Genomic DNA, 17,352 nt, shown 5'->3' with positions numbered 1-17,352 from the left:
CTTCCACCCCCACTCATTCCCGAGTGGTCCTCAACTTGCTGCTTGGCACTTCAGCAAAATTGACATGTGACCTCCTGCGGTCGAAAGTTAGCCTTTAGATGCTTTCACTCAGGTTAATTTTGGTTTGTCGTGATTTCACTGTGTGTAATGTTTGCATGGGAGTCCCCTTAACCTTACCGGAGTGTGTGTTGGTAATCTGTTCATGTAGCGCTTCATGTAGGTCACACAGCGCTAGACTGGCCAGTGTTCGTATTCTTTCGAATACATTCTCGGCGTGTTCTCTCATGTACGCGTCTACGTAGTGGATGTTGAAGTCCAGGTCCCGGTAGATGAATCTGGCATTTATCTTGGGCGTTTACGGCAGCTCGTAAGCATGCGTTCATTAACGTCTGGATACTGCGTCTGTATGTCGCTGCGCACTGGCCCCAGGCAGAAGAGGCATACAGAATGATGGGTAGTAGAACGGCCTTGACTGAGTGTCGAGGCGGGATCGTCGCTTTTATGGTTCTAGCCTTGTACTCGAACATTCTCAAAAATACTCGAGTCGGCGCCTTTGATAAATAAAAAAAGTCAAAAAATGTGTTGTAAACAATCTTGACTTTATTTTTTTAAGTAAGAGCCGAAAGTGGCCTGTTGACGACTGTACCGTCTGAACTCAGAGACGGTTTTTATCAAAGGGACTGCGCGCTCACTAGTAGATATCGGCGGTGGCGGCATAGTGAAATTGTACGGTACGTTGACCCAAATGGCTTGCATCACGCGACTGCGGTAGACTAAGGTGTTGAAGACATCCTGGTGAGCCATGATGAACCCCTCAGTTTCCGACTTCAGCCCACTCAACCTGAGGAAAGCGAAAATAAGGCGCTTTGATAAGCCAAGGTTTTCAATTTTATTGAAGAAGACCCCATGCGTTGGCTTATCCCTGTGTTTCCGCAGAAGTGAGGTGATCTCAGCGGCTTTTATATGAGCTTTTTGCTGAACGATTTCCAACTTGGTGACAGAGTTGTGATCATCTCGTTCAGTGTCGAAAACTAAACCGAGTTCATCAGCTGCTCGGGCAGCTGCCATAAAGAAAAATGCTCCAAATGCTCTCATGGTCGCGGACCATGAAGTGTAGCCTGCAAAGTCCTGACGACTTTGCAGGCTACATCCAGTACCATTCTGTCAAGTAGATACTCCAAAACCAAAAGTCCATGGCCTCCCTGTTGTTGGGGAAGTACAACTGTGGAACGGACGATTAGGCATGCAAACTCCTATGGAGATGCATCATTTTTCGGGTCTTTACGTTGAGTTTATACAGCTCTTCCCGAGTCCACTTCACTACTCTAAACGAGTAGAGTAAGATTGGAACGGCAAGCATATTTGTTGCAGCAACTTTGTTCTTCCCCGACAGTTCCAATGACCAGATTTGTCGAAATTTGTGCTGATACTTGCCGCGGAGAGAGTTCTTCACTGCTGTTACCTCTTGTGAATGGCGTTGTTCCACCCCGAGGTAAGTATACGTCTCTCCGGCATCCAAATGGTGTAGGATGCTTCCATCTACGAGCTGCACATCCTTTCCGTAGTCCCCGCATCGTCCTCTTTTGAGATGGACCGTTGCATATTTGTCTATCCCGAATTTCATACAATCCACCATCCTCAAGAACTGATGGAGATCCTTCTCTCCAGAGGCGTAAAGTTTAAGATTATCCATATAAAACAAATGGGTGACCTTGTGCCTCCGGTTTCCGGGCGTGCCACAGTTATACCCTCGAGTATTTCTGAGCGCAACGGATAATGGCAATAGTGAGATGCAAAATAAAAGGGTACTGGGGGAATCGCCCTGAAATACACCCCTTCTGAAAGTGACCCACCCTGTTTGCCCTCTGGCTTGACCAGATGTTATGGTGAAGCGAGTTCACCAGAGTGGTATCAGTTGTTCAATACATCCTCACTATTTTATCGGGTACCGCAAGGCATCTGAGAAAATGCAAGATGAGATCATGCGATGTTGTATCAAATGCCTTGCGGTAATCGATCCAGAACATAGAGAGGTTACGCTTATATTGTATAGAGTCCTGCGTAACACCTCTATCGATGAGCAGGTTCTCTTTACCTCCAGTGACTCCTCTCTTGGACCCTCTCTGCTAATATATCCGTTCGAACACTCGGTCAACTGCGGTGAGTATTCGTGTGTATCCGATGTTTGTAAATGACTTACAACACGAGTTCAAGCACGTTATCGGTCTGTCATTATTAGGAATCGACAAATCTCCACTATTGGGGATGAGAACGGCCCGCCCCTCGACAAACCAATCCGGAATCGGTTGCTCTCTGTCCAGCCATGAGTTGAAAAGTCTGGCCTGAATTTAATGTTATTATTATGTTTTGAGGTTGAATTACTTGAAATTACTTAACGCTTGTATTTTTGTTTCAAAAACGCCCTACTTTGATTTGATGTATTTTCTTAGAGGTTGTTTTGTTTAAATATAACCTTTGAAGAAATAAGTCTAGTTTGTAAACCGACCGATTACGAAAAAAGTCTAAGTGTCCTGGGCTATTGTTTATCCATAGTTTATCATTTGTAGAAATATATCCACAACATAAAAAAATGTTGAACAGCCAAAATTCGACTTCAAAGAGGTTTTCCTCTGAACCTGTTAAAAATCATTGACCCACATTCGAGGGTTGTAAAGGATATCGTTGGCATGGATCTTCATGGTCGGGTTCCCACCCCATCACAGGGGTGGAAATTGATGTTCGAATGTTATCTACAATCTTTCAATATGTTTCATTGTGCACCGTAAAAAAGCTATACATAAATCGATAATAGGTAAATATGGTTATGAAATATTGATACGGTTTATTGAATTGAGTTTGTGAATAATCTCCAAATTGTTTATTAGCGTTACAGTTGAGGTAACATTTTTAATTATAGTTTACTTGTTATTTGAATAGAGTTCAGAAAAGAAAATAGTTTATCAAATGCACAATTAGGGCCTAGTGTATCCTTCAAAGATAATTGTATTCCATGATCATTCCTCTGCTGGTTAAAGAGCGGACAAGCAATCAGTGAGGAGATGCTCCTCAGTCAGATTCACGAGGCATGATTCGCATGTTGGTTCATTTTTGTTTTGAAGCAAATACTCGTGAGTTAGTCGTGTGAGGCCTAACCGTAAACGGGTTAGGATTACTTGGTCCCTTCGATGTTTAGATAATGTGGTCCATGGTTTCACGAAACTTTTCACTTCTCTATGCTCTGATAACAATGGACCGAGGAATCCTTGTTGACTCACCCTGTATAAAGAGTAACAATCAAGTCATTAGGAACAAATTATAATGATTGTAAAAATAATATGAGAATGAGAAATGTTAAAAGGTTCTTATAACCTATTTTGTAGTGTATCCAGTGACACGATCAGATTTCTCACTCTTATTGCTGGAGTTGGAAAGAGTGCGATGCTGTTTTTTTCGGCCCTGCTATATCTTCTGGTCAGCTGGTGAAGTGTTCTTCCTATCTGTGGCCTCGTTAATCAATATTTGCTTGAGAACGTCTTATGAATATGAAATGAAAGATCAAAAATTATATCTAATCCTACTTTACAGATTTTGATACTCATACTCATTAATTATTTTTCAGATTTTCGATTGGGAACCGGAATTCTACAATTCCTCGGTCGAATCTATGCCAGATGATCTAAAATATCATATCGATAATGCTGTGAGTATTTTTATTTAATTTTTCTCCTGAAGTTCCCAACATCTTTGAGTATTTATATTCCGGACCTGGCACAAACATGTCGCTAGAATTGGAAAAACAGCTACTCATAAGCTTGGAACACTGTTCCGAACCAGAAAACTGTACACACCTTAGCAACTATTGATGCTTTATAAAGCTCAAATTAGACCCTCATTGTAGTATTGTTCTCATGTATGGAACTCTGTCCCCAAACATACCCTGAAGTTGCTGGATTCCATCCAGAAAAGAGCCATCCGTCTGATTGGAGACGCGAACATTACGTGCATCTCGTGAGCCTGGAACATCGAAGAATCTATAGATACTGTAACAAATTGAAGAATTTACTCTCAAGCAAATGTATTCCTAACAATATTTCAGTATCACAAACTAATTCATTTACAATACTTACCTCTTAATTTATTTCTACTATTTGAATTCCTTGTTTAACCGCTCGATTCACTTTCTGAATTCAACTGCCCTATCTAGACGAGAAAAGGGCCTTATATATCGGTAACGATCGTTCTATAATATAACAATTTTCAATTGAAGGTGATTCATTAGCAACGTCGCACTTGAAGTGACCAACGGATAATTCTCTTACCAACTCTGCAGAGGCGTACCAAAATAATATTTTTATTCATTTAAACACATAGATAATTACGTAAAAATTGTTATAGTAGGTGCCGCTACCTGGTGTCAATGGTAAAACTGATTACATTTTCTTATTATGCCTAATACAGTACTTCAAAAAAACAGAAAATTTTACAAAATAATTGTTATGTTCCTTTTATATAGAAAGAGAACTACAAAGCAAAGAAATAATTACCTATGTTATGCTTATGAAGTTTCAGAATCCATTGACTCGTCCGAAGAAGAATCCCCAGTCACACTTAAATCTATTATTATTTGGTCGAAAACAGTGTCTACCATCCCGTCCAATCTCCACATTTTCTCTTCTTCCTTAATCATATGGGCTACAGCATTAGCCCAATCTTCTTTCCGTATCCGTTCCATTGCGAGTTCTAATAAACGTTGGACATCAGAAATTTTATATGTCACGTTTTCACGAGCTACGTAACCCTTAATTTGAGCCCAGATTAATTCTATCGGGTTCAACTCGCAATGGTAAGGAGGAAGTCTCAAAATGGAGATGCCTTCAGCACGAGCTATTGTAGCCACCACATGCTGGCGATATCTGTCACGATGCTGTTTAATGACACTATTAAGCTCGGCCTTAACCATGTCCTCGGAAAATGAAATTCCTTTTTGTCCTAACCAACTCTGCATGTCTGCTTTTCTGGTGGTCATAGTTGGCAGCTGTTCTACTAATCGGCTGTGATAAGAAGCGTTATCCATTACTATTACCGAATTTGGCTCGACTCGTGAAAGAAGGGATTGAAACCATCCTTCAAAGCGTTGGGCGTCTATGTCTTCGTGATAATCCCCCGTTTTTTTCATAAAAAAATTAGTGCACTATCGTCTAAAGAGTCACTCTCGCTACCTATATGGGCGACAATTAGTCGTTGCCCTTCACCCGTTAGTCCGCGTAACCCCGTTGATAAACCATCCACAAATGCTTGACGATAACTAGTTACAGTAGTATCTTGCCAGATCTTAGATACTGTGTGACCAGCATTCACCCACGTTTCGTTCAGATAATAAATCTTTTTGTGAGCAGAACGCATTTCTCTAATAGAGCGAAGATATCTCCGTCGCCATGATACTATATCTTCTCTTTCTATTAAGACAGATTTACGGGATCGTTTGGCATATATAATTTTTCACGTAAAATGCGTTCAATTGTCGACACGGATATTCCCGTTGAAAATGAACACTGGGCCATAGCTTCCACTGTACGGAGTGTATTTTTTTAATTTTCGTACACTCTACAGACAATCTGTTTTTCTTCATAAACTTCCGCTTTCTTTGTACATTACTTGGACCTGCTACGACATCCATCTCAATACTATAAAAATAATAAAATTCAATCATATTATTCAGCTATTCGTCAGTTGTTTACTTACCTCAAAAACTATTTTGAAGTTGATGTATTTTGAAAAACACTTCATTGTAAGATTTTCACTAGGACAGATTAACAAATCCGCAACACATGTTTCGCTGCACAGTAGCTTTTTCAAGCGTGTTCACTAACAAACTGAATTCTACATACATTGTGATTTTTATATACTTTTTGAAATATTACTATCTACCTAGAAACTAATAATATTCTAGGAACTAATTAATGACAGTTATACCTGAGTTTAACGAACATTATTATACCTGTGTTTAATGACTAGGTCAACTAATTATCTCACAATAAAGTGTGAATGTGATGAAAATCTATGATAATGTATTTTGAAAAACAAGTATCGGCCAACTCTATCTTATAGTTCAAAGTTAATAAATATAACAGTCTATTTAATAAATATTATAAAATATATTCAATAAATACAAAACAAAGTCACCTTCACAAGAAACAGAACACACTACGTCTATGCAGATAAGGACGCTTGATAATGAAGAAACCGAATGATTATTTATGGCATTTTAAGGACGCAAATATAATAGACCTGCGTAGTGTTGATCAGTTTACCGATGTTTCAAAGTATTTAACGAACTGGTTCACCTATTCGCTCGTACATCCTATCGATATGCAGAAGTTATCTTGTTACGAGGGGCAAATTTTATGGAATCATCTTACTTTTCAATTATTTACAATGGCGATGCATAGATAATAAAAATGACCCCGGTAAGAATTTAATTCCAACATTTAACAATGTTGCCGTTAGCTCTCAGTCCAATTTGTATATGAGTTACTTTCAATTGAAAATTGTTATACTATAGCTCATTTGATTCCACCAAGAGCGGTGCACATCAAAAATACGCGTGGAACTGTGGCTGCCCATCGTTTTGAGGTTCAACTCAGTACACCTCGAACTTCACTGTTCAAGTAATTTTTCATCTGGAGAACTGCGTTTATGTAGAATAAACTTCCTGAGAATGTTTTTCCAAATGGATTCAATCTCCAGCGATTCAAATCCAATGTGAATCGTTACTTTCGAACAGACACCGCTCTGAGACTCTGAGAGGACTGTACGACGTCTCTGTGGATGTGTATTATCATTTACAGTAATCGTGGTGCGAAAACGTTTCATATTTAATCGAATTAATCGCTCTGATGGACGATTATGTTGACCGAAAAATGGACGTACTGCACGATACGTATTTCGAACAGAACTATGATTTTCAAAATAAATTTGCACAATTTAGAAGCATTGTTGAGGCGTCAGTCTTTTCATGTTGAAATGTCAATCCAAATTAAACATATAAATCACTCTCAGCTGACAAAATGGCCGCCATTCGAAAAGCTTTGCCAACTTAGTTATACATCTCTATAAATAACATCCTTATGTCCGTCAACAGACGAAAACGAAAGAATGAATAAGAAACATACGAAAAGTTCTTCAGCAGAATAGATGAAAAGGATGCAAAAATCGTATGATTCACATGAAACACCGAATAAAAAAGGAAAACAATGTACAAACAAACACAAAAGAAATTGAAGCTATCCTACCTCACGCCACAGGAGCTAAACATACAATTAGAAAAATTCTGAACCGACACAGCATAAAAACAAAATATAATCCTACGAGAACTACAAACAATTCAAAATACGAAATCAGCTCATAGTTATTTTGATATTGCTTGTGGCGATTATAGCGGAGAATACGCCGTCCAAACAAACAGGCGAATATCACTCAGGTTAGAAGAACACAAACTCTCACTCTGTGATAAACAAACAACCTCAGCCCAATATAAACACCACCTTGAGACAGGCCATAAGAGCAACTTCAACAGTTGCAAACAGATCGCATGTACACAGCTTTTGAGAAGAGCAGTTGCCTGAACATGAGAGATGGCGCGCGTGTTGCTACGTGAGCTCCTGTGAATATTTCGAATAAATTCGCTGTTACTCTGTAAAAGGAGGTTTACTTGGAGGCGTAAAAGTCGCATCATTCACACCATTCCTTAACTTTAGGACGTTTGTTTAACAATTGAATACATGCTGCTTGTTATTTTGATGCCGATGTGACTTTCCGTTCAACTTTTGGGATCAGAATTAGAATTGAACTGCTCTTACATTATTATTAAGATCAATCGGCAATCCACCGATGTGTTTTTTTTTTCAAATCTTCATCTTAAAGAAATTTATAATTACAAGCAAGTAATAATTTCTCAAATGGGTAAATCTGACTTCAATTTTTTTTTCAGACCAAATCTCACGATGACAGAAAACAAATATGGGTCACCTGTAATGGGATCGATGACTTTGATAAAGAAAATGCAAAAGAATTCAACTATTATCCTAGGGGATTTGCAGGATATTATTACCCCTACAAACATGTGAAGAACTATCTGAGTCCTATCGTTGCCGTAGAAATAGTCAATATAACTCGTGAGTTTATTTGATGTTTTTTATCTTTAGATTGAACCTACGACTTGGTAAGTTCATGTGGCAGATACCCAATGGAAAAACAACAACTAACCGCGCAGAAGGCCATGCCCAATTTTCCCACGGTTGCAGTAACTTATTTGTTTTCTCTCAGGCGACACTTCTTTTATCATCTTTCTAATGTTGGCCTTAATATCGGCAGGCACCTGTCCATCTTCCTCGATAGTTTTAACTTTGCTATGGCTCTTGCTGGATTGTTTTACAGCCTCAAACTCCAGAGCGCTTGCCAGTGCATCCACGAGATGTTTGGAACGAGCTAGTGTCAAGACCTGCCTCGTTTTTTGGTCGCGAAGTCCGTCCAAGAATGCCTGAACTGCTAACCGCTCCATTACATTTTCCGGTGTAGCAGGATATGCCAGACGAACCAATCGAGCTATGTCGGCTTCAAATTCCTGTAGGGATTCTCTTGATTTCTGACAGCGGTTCTTCAGCTGTGAATGGTAAACGTGCTCTAGGTGGGCCTATCCATACCGCAGCTCAAGATGCTTTATAAGTTGGTCATAGTCTTCCTGTTCCTGGGACGTGAGGGTTTGAAAAATATGCGTTGCTTCTCCACGCAACGTCAATGTTAATGCTACCGCCTTTTCTCCTGCATTCCATCTACTCGCTCTCGCCGCAGCGAGAGCGGTAATTTGCCCAAGGAGTTTTTCCGTCGAACTGGGGCGGTTTCATGGAGAGCTTTCCTGGTTCAGAACTGACTTTGACATATTTCATTGCCTTTTGAAGTTATTTCATGTTAAAACTCAGTTCCGGAATTGAGTTTTCGGTAACAGTTTCTGTGGTGTGAGCAGAATTAACGATTTCGTTTTGCAAATTGCTAATTGTTGCCTTCACCTTGTTGATTTCTGCCTGAACACCGCCTTTGATTTCCTGTACTTCCATGTTTATTTGCTTCCTGATTTTGTCTGTCTCTGTCTCGATGGTTCCTATCCTTTTTTCAAGTAGACTCGCCACACAACAAAGTTCTTTCTTCAAGCCCTCCGCATTTTCCTAAAAGTTTGTCTTCCAAACCTTTCGAATTTTCCAGAAGCTTCTTCTCCAGACACTTCGAATTTTGTTGAAGTTCGTCTTTCAGCAATTTGGTATTCTCATCGAGTTTGCTCATTATTGAACTCAAATCAACCCCAGAATCTTCGAATAAATATGTTTCGGGATCTTCTTCCGATTCAGTCTAGTTATCACAAAGTCTCTTCTGGAGTACTGAGTTCTCTCCAGAACAATCTAGCTTCCTCTCCTCCAATTCTTGCTTCAATTCGGCGACTTTTAAGTCCACTAGGCGCACTTTCTTCGAACACATTTTGTCTCTTATTGTATATTTTCCATAATGTTATTTATCATCGTAAATGAATAATCCGCCTCTGAGTCGTAATTTATTTTCTTTTCCAGCAAATGTCTTGGTCAGTATAGAATGCCGAGCATGGGCCAGGAACATATTCTATGAAGGAGGATCCCTTAAAAAATCAGGCTCAGTTACATTCGAGATTCAAGTGGATTCGGATTACAAATTACCAGAAAACAATGTTACTCTCTACAAAACGGAAGTGAAATAATTTTTCGCAAGTTTATATGTAGAAGTGTGTTCAACCATCCAAACAGTTGTATTGTCGAATGAATAAGTTCATATCTCGTGTAAAATTGTTTTTGTCACTGTTTTTTGAGTTATGTTTGATATCTCAGATAATATATGATTTTTCATTACTGATTCACAATTTTATCAATGTACGTTTCAATACAAAGTTTTAAATAATGTCAATTATGTACAATTCACTGTTTTTAAATAACATTTCGATATTGTCAATCACTCCACGGGTATTGGTACTGAAACTATATATTTTTATATTCAAAAAATTATCAAATGTTCTATTTATTATGCTGTCGCTTAATTATGATGAGAGATTTAAAATATCATCTTGCACGCATGTTGCTGTATTTTGTGCTGAATGAAAAATAAATACTGAAATGATTGTTCTTTTAATTATTTCATCACATTTGTGTTGAATTGAATACAATTCTGCACATACTCTATGATCTTTTCTTAAAAGGCTGTTCTGTGTTATAGATGTCAAAAATGTATAAGCAGTGTAATTGTCACAGAACTATAAATAGTTCTGTGGTAGTAGTAGTCGTTCCTTGTCTTTGTGTGTGTATTCTGTTAATGACCGTTTATGTTGACTAATCGCTTTACATTTTATTCTGATAAAACTATTATAAGCTGCTTCATTACTACATTAGCTGTGCTACAACAATTTCTTGTAAACTAGCAATAACACATGTACTTGTGAGATGTATTCACAGTCACAAAGCTAGATAACATACTTTACATAACTCGCATTGACACCAAAAGAGGAATTGATAGTTGCTTCAAAAATAATAATAATAATAATGGAATTCATTCATCTATCAGAGATTATATGAATGTATGTAATCGTTTTTAAGTTGTTTAATTTTTTTAAGTAGGTGTATGTATTATGTATTTTTATATATTTTTAATGGTGTGGTGCTATGACAACTTTCACTGCAATTTTTCGGATTGTCAGTTAAGAAAGAATAAAGGAAAAAAATACAATACCCACGTGTATAAAACTTATCAGGCTAGTAAAAAAAGAAGGAAATCTACAAGTCACAAAACAAAACAGAAAAATATACAAAGGTGATTCAACAAGATTTCCTCGGTCCATTGCTCTCAAGGAAAACAATTTTTCAAATTGTTCCATTTTTTCCGCAGTCATATCGATAAGTACTATCTCTAAAAATTATTTTCTCGCATACTGGGTGATTCAACAGAGCGTGGCCATCCAGCAAGGTTATATTTTTTTGAATGGATCAGCCAGTATATGAATCTAAGGAATTTTTGTTTTCGAATTCCCATTGCGGCACTGCCAAGTTATTCCAGAAAAACCTATTTTGCAGATAATATTTTTTTAATTCACCACCCGCATGTCTACAGAAATTGAGTGATTTTTTTAGGAATAGTTATTCAACATCACTATGATAATTTCGGGAATCTCAACTTTTGGAAACAGTATATAGGATGCTCGGTTCCCCCAATGAAACGATAGCAGAACTAGTTTGACTAACAGAATCAATTTTTTGTAAAAAAACAATTTGTTTTTCCTACCGACGTTTCGAATTAAATTAAATTCTTCTTCGGGGCTCTGTAACAATGAATTTTATAAACATACTTTCCACTAAACTCGTACGATTATTATCGTTTCAATTTCACAAAAAATAATGTGTTCTCAATTAAATTACTCACCAAAAAGTAGGTTTTTTTCGTGTTGATAATATTACTATTTTAAAATAAACCATCAGACATAATAGATACATATTTTAAAAAAATAAAAAACATTGCAAAAAACCAAAATTTCCGAGACAACATGAAACAAACGACTGGCATTATCTGTGATTTCGTAGCGTACACAATTTTTCTGGTTCTCGTCCAATTCAATTTTTTTTCTAGCACGACAATGTACTTTTGGAGCTTGCACAATCCCAGTCACCTTTTTTTCACGTACAATGCGTTCAATTGTCGGCACAGATATTCCCGTTAAAAATGAACACTGGGCTACAGCTTCCACTGAAGAAAGTGTATTTTTTAAATTTTCGTACACTCTACAGACAATCTGTTTTTCTTCTAACGACATGAACTTCCGCTTTCTTTGTACATTACTTGGACCTGCTACGGCATCCATCTTAATACTATAAAAATAATAAAATTCAATCATATTATTCAGCTATTTATCATCAGTTGTTTACTTACCTCAAAAACTATTTTAAAGTTGATGTATTTTGAAAGAGAGATTTTCATTAGAACAGATTAACAAATCCGCAACAGGTGTTTCGCTGCTCAGTAGCTTTTTCAAGCGTGTTCACTAACAAACTGAATTCTACATACATTGTAATTCATATATACTTTTTGAAATATTACTATCTACCCAGAAACTAATAATATTCTAGGAACTAATTAGTGACACTTATACCTGAGTTTAACGAACATTTATACCTGTGTTTAATGACTAGGTCAACTAATTATCTCACAATAAAGTGTGAATGTGATGAAAATCTATGATAATGTATTTTGAAAAACAAGTACCTATTGGCCAACTCTATCGTATATTTTAAAGTTAATAAATATAACAGTCTATTTAATAAATATAATAAAATATATTTAATAAATACAAAACAAAAGTCACCTTCACAAGAAACAGAACACACTACGCCTATGCAGATAAGGACGCTTGATAATGAAGAAACCGAATGACTAGTTATGACATTTTAAGGACGCAAATATAATAGACCTGCGAAATGTGGATCAGTTTACCGATGTTTCAAAGTATTTAACGAACTGATTCACCTATTCGCTCGTACATCCTATCGATATGCAGAAGCTATCTTGTTACGGGGGTCAAATTTTATGGAATCATCTTACTTTTCAATTATTTATACTGGCTATGCATAGACAATAAAAATAATCCCGGTAATAATTTAGTTCTAACATTTAACATTAACGTTTGTGAATCTTTTGTTGGAACTTCAACTAGCGTTTCCTAATATGACTAATAACCAGTCCGTGCAAAGCTTATTGTTAAATCATCTGAAAATGGAACTTTCAACAGGGGATGATCAACTGTATTGCCAAACATGCGTCAAAGTAACTGACTATTATAAGAAAACAAGTATAGCTGAGGCACTAGTCAATCTAATAATGACACTGATGATCTTCAAACATGCCTCAACCTCTGACGGAAGCACCAAACTATTATGAAGGTTTGAAATAGATGAACACTTCAACACTAGCAGACCGCTATTATAATCTTCATGCAGTCATTGTTCATTGTGGTTCTGGCATTGAATCTGGTCATTATTGCGTAGTGGTCAAAGACGAATTGGAATGGTTTCAGTTTGACGATAGTCGTGTCACCAAATTTTCTGGCAATATCTTGAATTTATTGGAGCCTCTGAAGACACCCTACATTTTATTCCATGACATTGACAGATCAAGATCTTCAGATGAAGTGGTGCTGCAGGTTTTTCCGGGTTTTCCTGCAGCTGAAAAAGCAAAGGCGCCACTGGAATTAATCAAGTCGCCCCGGAGCGCCGATTAGTTTTTTTTTGTTTCATAATTTGTATTACTTTCGATAAAACTATTTAGATATAAAAGAGAAATGCAGATAATTCAGTGTGTTTTAATTCTATTCCACAAGCATTAGAGCAAGGTTATAAGTGAACAGAAAAGGTAAACTAAAATAAAAAAATAAACTACAGAGAAAACAAAAATATCTATTCTTTTTTCCATATCTTGACTAGTTGTAAGAAATTGTAGGGTATTAAACGAGAACCCTATTATAACAAGCAGTATATCACAGTATAAGTAGTATCGAAAAATTAAAAATGTTTTGGAAAAAAATATTCAAGATATGTAGTACTCATCAGGATCACAGGATCTAGAGTCAAATAAAGGCAATTTAAACATTTTGAAATGGAAGAACAGTACTGTAATGGTTAAAATTACATTTGAGGAGTATTGTACAAACATCAACCAACTAGTTTCAACTCAACTAAAAAGGTTCCTCGAGTACTACATATAAAGGATGTTATAGTCTATTCAAAGTCAATCTGAACAGCTAAATAAAAGACTGATTAATTTACTGGGTAACACCATACAAAAACTCCCACATAAAAATAATGATTGGACTAAAAAATTATACCACGCCGCCCATGCCATACAAAGAAACTGCCGACGTTCAGTAACAATTTTGTTTTTATGCCATTGGAATTGACTTTGTTAATACTATACATTATAAGGTAACATCAGTGTAAACAAGAACAAAACACAGAAATAACAACAAATGAAAAGGAAACATTGCTACAGTTTCTGTAAACCTAGCTTTTTTTGAATCACTTTAGAAAATAAAAACTATCTATTTTATAAGTGCTACAGCTCCTAAAATAAATTTTGTTGCAGATATTCATTAGACTTGAAGACTTTCATTTAACTTCTCAGATATTCAGACATTTAAAAAAATCACATTCAAATAGAATGCGGGGACATTTTGAACAAAGCTAGTTATTTGCCCTTTCAAGAACACATTTATCGAGGAAAAATAATTCAAGGAATACCCTACTCAATATTAATAATTACATTTGTCAATAAGCCAAAGCATATTAGATCTATTATCAATTATTTAAGATTGAAAGTTTAGTTGATAAGTAATTCTCATTTCAGTTCCGTGCTTTAGAATGAACTGATTCGTGAGAATCTTTTAAAAGAGACGATGATAAATTAATAGCTACATAAAGACCACATAGAATCATAGGACCCATGATAGCGCCCTCAACTCCAAGACAAAAAATTCCTCCTGCAATGGCTAAACCTGTTAAATATGGGTGTCCTCCTCCTTTGATTTCTTTATATATAGTTGCATCAACTACAGAGGTTGGGAGGAACTGAAATATTGCAAAGGTTATCGCCAAAACTTTTGCGTCCTTAGCCAGCCAAAGATCCAGAACTGCTGGTATACACGCCCAATAAGTACCAAGGAACGGCACCCCTCCTAAAATTGTAGCGAATGCTGTAGGAATGTATACAATCCTAACCCCAAAAAGGTTGTGTATAAACCAAGTCCACATTCCGTAAAATGCTGCCATTTTGAAAGAGGCAGAAAATACACCATTAACTGCTTCCTCTAAAGCACGGCCACAACCTCCCCCCTTCGAAGAGAAATTCGTTAATATTTCAACCGGTTTATAAAGATCCCCGCTACTGTTCAAAAGGTAGAACAGCGTCGTTAAAAAAACCACCACGTTCAGTAAGAAGTTCAGTAGGGCAGAGCCGCCACCAAATATAACAGATAGAAACGTGCTGAAGGAACCTAGAATCAATGTTAAATTGCCTTTGACAATGCCCCAGACAGATTCAAGTAAAGACATTAAAGTTCCAAAGTTTTGTCTCACAAACTCCGCTAAGCTATCCAAATGAAACATTTCTGGGGTCTTTTGGATGTCCTTGAGGAAGTCTTCCCAGGACTTTTGTACAGCATCTTCGGTTACTTTAGGACCGTTACTATCATTTGTCGACATCCAATTTTGGTATATCCTGTCCCACAACTCTAGAACTTGTTTTTCTAATCTTTCTGATTTTGCCGAGTCAACCCCAGTCATCATTCCATTCACAACTTTCGAAAGACCCTCTCTTCCATACTGGTAGGCATTGTCTAGAATTGAATCCATTGTATCATCCCAAGCAGGAGGTAGTAGTTGTCTCAACTCGGGGTTGTGAACGACGGTTTGGTTGAACACGTTACCCATCATTTGAACTAGCATGATACCTTCAGCATATATCTGCAATGAGATGAAAACAGAAGCACATATTAGGAAAATTATCAGTCCCGATATGACAACCATACTGGCTACAGTATCCATACTGTTCCTTATGACAATTTTTGTCATAACGTTCATTTTATCTACAACGTGATACAGTCCTCTTATTGGCACAGGTACTAAAGCATCGTGTCTTTCCCAGCACCAAATACTCACCACTTCAAAAATAATCTGATATTTCTTTTCTATATATTCCCAAAGCCCAATGTACGTTCCGGCAAGTTTTGTAATATAAAATATTATTGGCAACGGCAACAGCAAAAAAAGCATTGGATTTTTCCACAATAGCATAATAATACAAGCCCATAATACAGAAAACAAGTAGAAAGTACTTTCATACAATTCACTTTCGACTAAACTGCCACTAGATGAACTTTCCATTTTTTCCGTAGTCGGGTTAAATTCCTCTTGTTCAGTAACATCCTCATTTTCATTTAAACTTTCATGACAACTTTTATGATTGGCATAAAATGCAATTGAAAGAGATTCAGTTATTGATATTGACGATCCTGCGTCGATCTTTGTCTTATAAATAGTATAAACTTCTGAAACAAATCCACCGAAGATAATAACTTGTAAGAATACAAATACTTGAACTTGGAGAGATCCAAATTGTTGTGCAATGCAAGAAGAGCACATGAGCCAGACTAGGATGGAAGTGTAATGAAACTTGAGGTTATTTTCAGGTTTCCAAAATAAAAATAATATAATAGAATATCCCAAGACAATTGTAACTACTGTCACTAATGATGAGCTATCTAGGAAGAACTTCAGACAACTGTTCGTGTTTAAAATCAACTGCCAAATTATTGATATAATACATTTTGGAGTGTAGTGATACATTACATTCATAATTATAAGTACACTTACAGATACAAATATAACTTTCAACCTCTTCCACATATTTTCACAAAGAATCTCTGATATACTATCAACAATATTAATGGGAAGTAGAACAATACCGAATACCATAGGAGTATTTGTAGATTCTAGAGTTTCGAACCACGTTTGAAATCTATATCGTAGTGATCTTTTCAGAGGATGGAGTGCAGACCCAACTAAAACTGCCCAAATCAGAGGTTTGATGAATGGTTCCAGAATCATGTAGACAGCATACCCAGCTCCACAGCACAAAAATAATACAAAAAGGGCAACTGCATTATATATTGCATGTTTCACTGGTTTGTCGTGGCCTTGTGGTAAACTACCAATAACACTAAAAATATTTTCCAGTGGTGAAAGACGATCCATGTTTGGGCGTTCACCGATTTATTTCTTAGGAAAAATAAAGGAACGTCTCCAAATTTGGTTTCAGTACCTACATTCTGTCAGCTTTAGACACATTCCTAATTGTGAATGTGACTTATAAACTTCAGTGCAATGCAACTTGAATTCACATTCACTTCTGTTTCGATGAATAATTTCAAATTATGTCATTCCATCATCTTCCGTTTTGATTTTGTTTTGAAAGGATAAGGCTGGATTTCCACACAACCGTCATCCGATGATACGACGATCGGAAAGAGTTCTGATTGGTTCAAATACAAATTTCTAATTGGCGGGAAAGATCAATCCCATTATTTTGATATGATGCCCAACAATTGTCGTTTTCCAATTCATTGAGGTACTGAAACTTTGATTGGTTGAAATCAAGTGATTCTATTGTTGGCATCGTTACCGATGGCGAAAAAAGTTGATATAATATATTTAAGTTCATCTGATAAAACTCACGAAACACAAA

The 17,352-nt window shown here is 36.8% G+C and overlaps 2 protein-coding genes across 2 annotated transcripts in view; one reads left to right on the top strand and one right to left on the bottom strand.

Annotated features, from left to right (window-relative positions):
- Positions 1-10,195, top strand: part of nrv1 (nervana 1) — a 29,522-nt gene extending 19,327 nt beyond the window's left edge. Inside the window, exons 4-6 of the mRNA XM_023157963.2 lie at positions 3,620-3,700; positions 7,991-8,174; positions 9,618-10,195. Coding sequence (XP_023013731.2) covers positions 3,620-3,700; positions 7,991-8,174; positions 9,618-9,781 — 429 coding nt within the window. The 3' untranslated portion in view covers positions 9,782-10,195. The remainder of the gene's footprint in view (positions 1-3,619; positions 3,701-7,990; positions 8,175-9,617) is intronic.
- A 3,296-nt stretch (positions 10,196-13,491) lies between these two features.
- Positions 13,492-17,094, bottom strand: LOC111503614 (transmembrane protein 245). Its single transcript, XM_023157964.2, has one exon. The coding sequence runs from the start codon at positions 16,860-16,862 to the stop codon at positions 14,454-14,456; it is 2,409 nt and encodes an 802-aa protein (XP_023013732.2). The 5' UTR covers positions 16,863-17,094; the 3' UTR covers positions 13,492-14,453.
- Positions 17,095-17,352: the final 258 nt, after the last annotated feature.

This window comes from Leptinotarsa decemlineata, unplaced genomic scaffold (assembly GCF_025532065.1).
Source record: "Leptinotarsa decemlineata unplaced genomic scaffold, Ldec_3_MD MMD2_tig00026374_RagTag_RagTag, whole genome shotgun sequence".
Lineage (NCBI taxonomy): Eukaryota > Metazoa > Arthropoda > Insecta > Coleoptera > Chrysomelidae > Leptinotarsa > Leptinotarsa decemlineata.
This window is presented reverse-complemented; position numbering and strand designations above follow the sequence as displayed.

Excerpts from the sequence above, each read along its gene's own strand:
- LOC111503614 (XM_023157964.2), bottom strand. The coding sequence starts at position 16,862 with ATGGATCGTCTTTCACCACTGGAAAATATTTTTAGTGTTATTGGTAGT.